Source organism: Arvicola amphibius, chromosome 11, assembly GCF_903992535.2.
Source record: "Arvicola amphibius chromosome 11, mArvAmp1.2, whole genome shotgun sequence".
Classification (NCBI taxonomy): Eukaryota; Metazoa; Chordata; class Mammalia; order Rodentia; family Cricetidae; genus Arvicola; species Arvicola amphibius.
Genome location: NC_052057.2, coordinates 52,969,239 through 52,978,900, shown reverse-complemented (window position 1 = coordinate 52,978,900; position 9,662 = coordinate 52,969,239). Strand labels below are relative to the sequence as shown.

The 9,662-nt window shown below is 39.3% G+C and overlaps 1 protein-coding gene across 1 annotated transcript; it reads right to left on the bottom strand.

The window, feature by feature from the left end:
- Window positions 1-825: 825 nt before the first annotated feature.
- On the bottom strand, window positions 826-7,876 carry LOC119826029 (protein SREK1IP1-like). Its single transcript, XM_038347069.1, is given in 3 exon segments — window positions 826-915; window positions 917-1,274; window positions 7,770-7,876. Coding segments are annotated over 3 exon segments (555 nt in total).
- Between the last annotated feature and the right edge of the window lie 1,786 nt (window positions 7,877-9,662).

The following is a 9,662-nucleotide window of genomic DNA, read 5'->3' as shown; positions in this document are numbered from 1 at the left end:
AAATATTCAAAACAAACGTCAATTACTTCTAGACCTTTCTTTTACTCTCAAAAATATTCCAGTTAGGAGTAGGTCATTATTGTGTATTTAGTAATATATAGTCCTAAATAATATATTTTTAAATACATTAATAAACATGCACACACACATTCACACACATACCACATACATACATACACACACACACATTCACACACATACCACATACACACACACACACACACACACACACACACACATCTATAATAATAAAGAAAGAAAAAGCCATGGATTTGCAAGAGAGTTTGGAGGGAGCAAAGGGAAGGGTGAAATAATAAAACTTTTTTTTTTATCTTCAATGATATTATTTAAAAAGTTGAGAGATTTAAAAACAACAGTGAAGAACTTCACTATCTTTATACATTACACAGTAGATAAAGCTATTAAACTCCTCAGTATCAAGAGCAAACTACTACCACCAACCTAGAATGCCTCTGGAAGGACGCCATTTAGTAGCTGCTGTGTAGATTACTTGGTTTGACTGCGGTAAAGCCATGTGGCAGTTAACTTAGGAAGTGACAACACTAGCCTAACACACAGAAACACAAATACCCAAAAGGATGTGCTTTGCGTGTACAAATATCTATACTTGAGGCATGGCTGTCAATTAACAAGATGGATTTAATACCAATGGGCAGAGAGATAAGGGTCCCAACATGTGAAAAATGTCTTTTACGAAAGAGGCTGGGATATGCTGCAAAGCATAATTATATAGCAATTCCAAGGAAAGTACAATAATTAAAAATATTGAATTTTTCAATTTCCTGAGAGAGGCCAGAGATTCGGTTACTTTTTGGTGAATTCAGAACGGTTAGGGGAAGAACGTTTTTCCTTTTTTCTCTTCTTTTTTTCTTTTTTGTGATGTTTTCCTTTTTTTTGATTTGTTCTTCTTTTCTTTTTTCTGATACTTCTGTTTCTTTTGTTTTGAAGAGTCCTCTTCGGTGGAGCTGGAATAAGACCTTTTCCTCTTTTTCTTTAATTTAATTTTCTCCTTGCTTTTTTCCTTTTTCTTCTCCTCTTCTTCATTTATTCTTTTCTCTTGCAGAGCCTGCAATTTGTTCAGTTCTTCATTTTCTTCATCGCTGTCCTCACTGCTTGTGCTACTGACGTCCAACACAATGTCCCTTTTGGGGTCAACCCGGAGTAAATTGCGGCACTCAAAAGTCAGATGACCAGGGTAGCCACATTTTTTGCAGCCTGCTCGGACATTGTCCTTGTTGCAACCAGGAAAGATTCTAACATACGTCCATCTTGGGCTGGAGCTTCCGTTGCATCTCTCTCTCTTAGGAGAGGTATGGCAGTCTGATAATAACACTTTTTTAAAAGCACTCCGATTAGGACAAAAATTTGTGGTCACCCTATCTCCAACAGGTAAAGTGACTTTCCATGGGTTTGCTCTCTGTGCCCTTCCTGCCTCTCCTTCTGTGCCTCCTCCTCCGTCCTATCCAGACTGTTTAGCTGTTCTCCCTCCTTCCACAGGGAATTAACATGCCAAGTTTGAGCCACCTGGGATGCCAGAGTCAAGTTGCCATGGTCCAGGCCCCACTTCTCCCTGGCTGCAGTGCCCTGTACTCTTGTAACTCTGGTGATGTCTTGTGAGTGTGGTACAGGAGTGCATATTTGCGTTTGGGTGGTGTGGCATATGTGCACATGTGTATGGAAGTCAAGGCGTTTCCTCGATTGTTCTCTTTATTTTACTCACCAGTTTTGTTGTTCTGGCCAGGGTGAAGTCCCCGAGAGCCTCCTGTCCCACTGTCCCAGTACTTGCATTACAGGCACACAATACCACTTTACAGGTACTTGCCAAGCACAGTATATTCTGAGCCATTATCCTAGCCCTGGAATGTATTTGTTTCAAGTCAGTGAGTATTACACTATCATGTAATCTACTAATATTGTACAATCTCCATCCCTCTCTTAAGAGCCAGTCATCAAGGCCCCATGTTGCTAGGTTCTATTTTTGGTGGCATTCAGAGAGCAGCTGTCCTCCCCAAACACACAGGAAATTGTCTTGCCAGAGGATCTTCTGCTGTCTTTCAGTCGGTTACTGTCTTGAGAAGGTAAGGAACAAGGGGGTTATGGCTCCCTCAACCAACCACAAGATTTAGTTGGGCTCTATTGCCAAGGAATTTTGTAGTCCTCAGCAGGCGGCTGCATGAATTATAGAACTGCATTCTCGGAACTGAGAACAATGGCTGTTTGTGTCCACATGAATGGGAGCACTTTGGAAGAGTGTTCTGACCAAATGTTCTTCATATTTCCCAAAATACCAATGTCATTTATCATTTTTTCCTTAGTGAAGTAAAGTTGAATTTAATTTTCAAATTAAGATTTAAAAAGGAGGAATAAGAGAAAGAAGCTCAAAAAGAAGACACACCCCAAAATGTGGTTAAAAGATTCTCAAAGGAAAGTTGCCTATACATTTCAAATTCTTATGAATATACAAAATTGTCCTACTTCCATTTCTGTTGCTGCTATAAAATGCCCTCACAAAAACCATTTTTAAGGGAAAGAGGGCTTATTCAGCCTACAGTTCCAGGTTACAGTCCGTCGTTGAATCAAAGTCAAAGCAAGTACTTAAAGCAGCTAGTCACATCCACATTCAAGAGCAGAAAGAAACGCATGCATGCATGCTCAGCTCACTCTCTACTCATATCCAGGAACCTCAGCCTAAGGAATCATGCCCCCAACAGTGAACTGGATCCTCCCACATCAATTAATGCAATCAAGACAATCAATCTTCTACAAATATGCTCAAAGACTAACCAGATCCAGACAATTCCTCATGGAGACCTCTCAGGTGAGTCTAGATTCTATCAAGTCAACAATTGAAACTAACCTTTACACTAATGTAGGAAAAATGACAATCACCACTTATACCTTGGAGAGAGTTTATAGACATCAACAAATACTTCGCAACTTCTTTTGTTTGTTTGTTATGGTTTTTGTTTGTTGTTTTTTTAAGACAGGGTTTCTTTGTATAGCCCTGGATGTCCAGGAACTCCCTCTGTAGACAAGGCTGTCCTTGAACTCACAGAGATACACATGACTCTGCCTCCCCAATGCTGGGATTAAAGGCATGTGCCACCATACCTGGCTTCTTTACAACTTCTTAAAAGTGTAAATAGTGAATTAACCTATATGAAACTGAATGGAACTGAAGAATGATAACAGTTACTTCAGATAGCACTAAAGTCTTTTAAAGGACACTTCATTTTCCATATCCACACAGCTGCTTGCTTTGTCTGTGTCTGAGTACTTATATACAGTATTCAGTTTCCCAGATTCTTTTCCTTTAGCTTAGCTAATGAAGCTAACTCAGCTTCCATTTTAAGAGTTGTATTTTGCAACACCATAGTAGTTTGTTTTTGTAAATGATTTTGAAGTACTGTAAGCTTATTTGTCAGAGTTGGGCTTATACTTATATGCAATTTTTCATGATTACTCTGAAAACAATAAAATGCATCTATTTTTATGGTCTACAAAAATTACCAGTATAAGAAAAATAGAGAGCTCTTTCAACCACACAGGTGCCTTTTTCCTCCAAGCTACACTTTCCATATTTACTTCTACACATACTGAACCTATCAAAGTTCTCATCTCCCCTATAATATCATAGGTTTTTACAGGAAATTATAAGGAAAAAGCCTTTTATACTTACCTAAATGTTTGCCATTTTTGTTCTTCCTTCAGTCCTGGAGAGAGGATCATTTCTTTTTAACCCAAATAACCACCTTGAACAGATCTGCAGTGATAAATCTTGTAATTTAGCTTCCTTCCTAAATATTGACATATTTTTAGTTGTACTTTAAACATGTATTTCTTCTGTCTGACCGCAGTAGTCTCAGTAGAGAAATCTTGTTTGGCTCAAATTGTGCCTTTATATGCAATGTTGTCATTTTTATTTTCCTGGCCACTTCTAATTTCTTGGTTTCATCCTATCTGACTATGGCATATCCCAACTCTGTTTCTATTTTATTGTTGTATTTTTAAATATTTTTTATTATTTTTATGTATATATTCCCAGGAACTGGAGTTACAGACAGTTGGATGAATAGGTGATGAGAATTGAACCCTGGGTCCTTTAGAAGAACAGCCAGTGCCCTTAACTGCTGAACCATCTTCTAAGCCCCTCATTGCTATATTTTAATGAACTTTGAGGGGGTAAAATGTCTATTTACTTTATGTAAATATGGTGTACATGAGTACACCACATGCATGTAGTACCTAAAAAGGGCATGGGATCCTCCAGAACTAGAGCTACAGATGGTTACCACGTGGGTGCTGGGAACCCAAGCTGGGTCTTTGGGAAATGCAGCTGGAAGCTTTTAACCACTAAGCCATCTCTTCAGACCTAATAAGTTTCTTGAAACTGTACAATTTTTCTTTCACTAAGTTTAGGGAGTACTATTATTAACATCACAAAGACATTCTCTTTTTTCCCTTTCCTTCTAGACCTCAAGCAGCAAGAGTGTTATGCATATCACACTTGTCCCCAGCACTCAGAAGGTTGGTTAATTTACTTATTTATATTTTTCCTATTGTTTAGATTGTATAGTTATTAATTGATCTCTTGTTACATTTTCTCTTTCTTAAAAATAGGCATTCTGCTATTGAGCCCTTTCAGAGAAAATTTGTTACTAATAATTGAATTTTTCCTTTATATTTCTACTACTTCTTTTTATTTTCCTCTTTTTTGCATAGAATTCCTATTCCTGCATTCTTTTCAAATGTTTTGTTTTCATATAAAACACAATGGGAATTCTCAATTGAAATTCTTTGAAAACTCACAATTCTGGATCTCCTTGGGTAGTTAGAAGCGTTTCTCTGGTGAAACATGCTCCCCTCCACCCAGTGGCTTGCATGTAGCTGTTGCACTATGTACTGTGCATGTCTCCTGAGGGACTCTCACAGGCAGTGGTGGCAGCACTCCCCAGAACTCATCAGCAAGGGTTCAGCTCTCTTCAGCAGGGGTTCCCATGTCATCGGCTTGGTGTTCAGTGGCTTTGGTACACTGCTTCAGCTCTGACCTCTGCAGATACCAGATGAGTCTGAGGACTGCTGAGACTCCGACTGTCACTGCTTGGGAATGCCCTATGCATTTCCGTTTCACCCTCTGTGTAACCCATAAGCAAAGAGTATGGTATCTTTGAGACAGGCTGTCTGCACCATGGCATCAGCTACAGTCTGAAAGTGAGGTAGAGTATAGGAGCAGGCAAAGAGCTCCCAGAGGGAAGGTTGGGGTTTTACTTTTAAGTAAAATTTGATTTGATTTGCACTTTTTCTCCCAGACTCTCTACTTTGACTGAATTTTCAATGAATGAAGGAACTGTTGTCTGTATTTTCTCCAAATTGTTAATTATATCTTAAAGAAGGATAGATTGGCCAGTAGCTTAAACAAAATACTTGGTTGTATTTTCAAATTCCCCTATGTATTTTTCACCTTCTAGAAAGTTTCACTGTGTCCTTTACTTCACTCATTACTGTTAGGTTGGAAAAGTTTTGTTGTCTCTATCACAACACTCTGTTGTCCTTGCTCATAGAGAAATTCCTACTTGCATATTCTCTAATTTTCAATTGTGCTCAGTGAAAATCTCACAAAACCCTTTGAAACCTGACTTATGAATGTGGCTCTTTGAAGTTGAATTTGCTTCCCCAGAGGCCACTGGTAACTCACTAGGTAGAGGTCAATTTATATGTAAATGTTTTAGTCTGTTTAATTCCTGAACCACAGAGATGGTATAATTGGAATTCAACACCATACATAGTTAGATGTCAATTATCACGATGACATTTTGGGTTTTTTTTTCTAGCAAGAGTTTCTGTGAAGCCATCCTTCCATCTCCCCAGGAACTATTTCCTCTAGTTTCTCCTTTACAGCAGGCACTACTTGGGGGAGCAGAAGAGTGCAACCCAGAGAAACGTTAGAGAAGAAACTAGGCACACAGCCATCGCCTTCTCCAAGCCAACACTACAAAATGAATCCTCCTTTTTCTTCTACACAGGTCTCAGAAAATCAGATTTTCCTATTATCTCGTGCATTTACCACTACCAATCTACCTATGCCACAGGTCATAGTAAAATTTTTCTTTTTTACCAACTATAATGAAGAAATATTGAGCTTACCTCAGGGTTATCATGAATGACACTAGCAATCTCAACAGTAGCCACTAGGTTCCTAACTAGATGGTGAGCAAAGGCACACAGATTTGAACTGCAGGAATACTGAACGTTTTAAAAGCTGTCTTTCCTATGCCAGGAATGGGGTCACCCTGAAACATAGTAATGGGGAAATGTGTCAGTCTAAGATATGGTACACATTCATTGCTTTCTTGACGGGTACTAATGTCACTGACTCATGATCACTGGCCAAACTATAATCCTTGTTTGCAATTTCTTTGACTCCTGTGATTCTGGGCCTTATTGTTAGTAGACAATTTTCCATTCATCTCTCAATAGTTCTGCACATTGTGCAAGCAGAGCTACTGGCTGCCCTCTGCTCCAAACTGTTTTTGTGAGGATATTTATATAGTAAACAGCCTTGAAATATAGATATTGTATCTCTTTCTGAGCAAAGGTCAGGCAAGCTTCTGATCCAGCACAATAAAAAAGAAAGAAAAGAAATACCTTCCTTTCTCTACCCATGTGCCTGAAGCCAAGGTCAAAAGTGCTTATTGCATATTCTATGTGATTCAGGTTCCCTCAGTTCAGGATTCTTCTGAAGCAAAACTTCTTGATGAGTAGGTGTCATAGGGTTCCTTTTCTTAACATGAAGTAGGAACTGGGTCTTGGAGCATGACGTAAAAACACCAGTTTTCTGGGTACTGCTGTTACTGGGACAGTATTTTACATTTTATCTCTGGTCAGGAGTCTCTAGTCTTCCACCTTAACACTATAGAAGGACCACATGTCAGATTGCAAATAGGATAAATGCCTTAAACCTTCACAACGCTCAATGGTTATATAATGTCCTTGTGTGCCTGTCCAAACCTCCTTAGTGTTCATCCATTTCTTCTGAAGAATGGTGGCAGTTGCCAGGCAGTTATCCAGTATCTGGGCATGCACTCATTTACCAAATCCTCTTAGGATTCTATGCTAGAAATTTGTTTCTTCAAACACTCACACAGATGGCAAAATATGTCAGCAGTTTCTTTGTGTCCTCTTCTTTCAACTTGCACACTTTCTCTTCAGGATGCAAATATGATATCACATATTTCAACAGCTGGAAGTGAAAGGAAGCACACATCTGATGATTATACCCAGAGGCTAAAATATGCCTGTGGTAAGCCTATACAAATGTATTGGAAAACTTTAGCTGATAGTCAGAATATGGAAAACCCATGGTTTTTGTTCCCATAGACTCCTGTAACACAGGATTTAGCGTTGACCACCTCTAGGATATCCACTAGAGTTTCCTCACTTCTATACAGAAGAAATTTAGCAAGCATATCAGTGAGCACTTGACTAAAATATTTGTAAGAGACTTGTAAACAAAGTATTTCCATTGTCAGAAGCTGAAAGGAATCAGGGACTGTGTTTGTTCTGCCAGCATAAGCGTTATTGTCCTTCTCAAGTTTGCTTGTATATTCCTGACAATCTAGTTACTAAATTAGTAGATGTGATAGTGACTCTTGGTTAAGGACTTGCCCTAGATATGTACATTAAATTAATGAACAAAAAATGAATTGTAAAAACCCCTGGCCAGCTTATTCTTTTTTCCTATAATTTACCTGTTATTCAAGGCTATTTCATTTACAATGGACACAAACCCAAACACATCCAGGTTCTCTAGTATGAGACAGTACTGCTCACTGTGTCTGTAATTTGGACTGGACATGAGGACATAGTTTGTCTCTTAACCACAGTGTCTGGGGACTGTCTTGGAAAACGCAAATGCTGAGCTTTGCCTCATCTGAAAGTTTATTCATTCATACCTAGTGTTAGCTCCTGTCTATCAGGTACACTCCACATTGGCCTCTCCATGGTAGTTAGCTTAAGTATAGGATAGTAGCTGAATAAGGGATGAGATGTAAGTTCTGTCTGTCTGTCTGTCTATCTATCTATCTATCTATCTATCTATCTATCTATCTATCTATCTATCCATCTATTGATCTGTCACTATATAGCCCTGGCTGTCATGGTATCCATTGTGTAGACTAACCAATCTTGGACTCCCAGAGATTCTCATGCCTCAGGCTCCTGAGTGCTGGGATTACAAGCATGAGGCATTACACCCAATTGCATCTTTTTGTGACCTAGCCTTAGAAGTCAGATATAGCACCATTTCTACCATATCTACTTGTCTGAGAAGTCACAAGTCTCTGCTCAGACCTAAGCTGAGGACATACAGACCTCATATTACCAGTACGGTAAGAAAAAAGATAACACCCATGTATTCATTCATGACTACATGTAGAACTAAGAATGGTCATGCATGCCTGTAATCCCAGCCTTAGGAGGCAGAGGTAGGAAGACCTCTGTGAGTTCCGGGCCAGCGTGGTCTATATAGTAAGTTCTAGATAAGCCAAGGCTACATGGTACAATCCTTCTCAAAGAAGAGTAAGAGGACAAGGAGGAGGAGGAGGAGGAGGAGGAGCAGGAGGAGGAAGAGGAAGAGGAGGAGGAAGAGGAGGAAAGAAGAAGGAGGGAGAGAAGGAGGAAAGGAAAGAGGGAGGAAGGGGGAGGGAGGAAGGAAGGAAAGGAGAAGAGAAAAGAAAGGAAACTAAGAAGAGATAAGGAATGAATGTAGAAAAAAAGGAAGAAAAGGAAAAAAATGAAAGTGGGTTACTCTGAAATCTGTTATTGGTAGAGTAGTCATCTTTGAGAAACATACCCAGAGTATATTAGTGTTGAATTCTCAAAATAACACCAAGAGAAGACGCTTATATTCTTTTCATCTTATGCAGTGGCTCTCAACTTGTGATTTCAACACCTTTGACAAGGGTAGGGATATTGAATGACACTTTAACAGGGGTCTCATATCAGGTATCCTGAATATCAGATATTTACATTATGGTTCATAATGGTAGCAGATTTACAGTTTGAAGTAGCAACAAGAATAGTTTTATGGTTAGGGAATCACCACAACATGAGGAACTGTATTAATGGGCCATAGTACTAGGAAGTTGAGAACCATTGATTTTATAGATAAAAAATAGAAACCAAACAAGTAAAGTAAGTTGGCCAAGGACCACCTGACATTGGTGAGCCCAGGATACACCCTTAGCAAACTTAAGGCCTAAACAGTTTGTAAGTCCCAAGTCCCGGTCTCTGGCCTCCATCTTTGGAGGCCCCATCCCTGTGCTTGCCAAGCCTTGACTTCCTGGTTTCCCCTCAGGGCCACCCGAGAGAGCAGGAATCCCATTAAACCTGAATATTTTTAATTTAGCTTGTTGTGATTTGGCTTGATTGGGAATTTTGCATCAGCAGAGAGTTTGCATTAGAAAAATTCCTAACACAGTTGATTGTACAAGCCTCACTTAATAAACAAAGACACAGCTAAATTTTGCTTAGACACAGAATTTCTGTACCCATGGGTAGAGGCAACTCTGCTTTGAGCCACTATTTTCTGGACAGGGCTATGCTCACCTGTGTAGTTGATATACCTAGATGGTAACAGATTT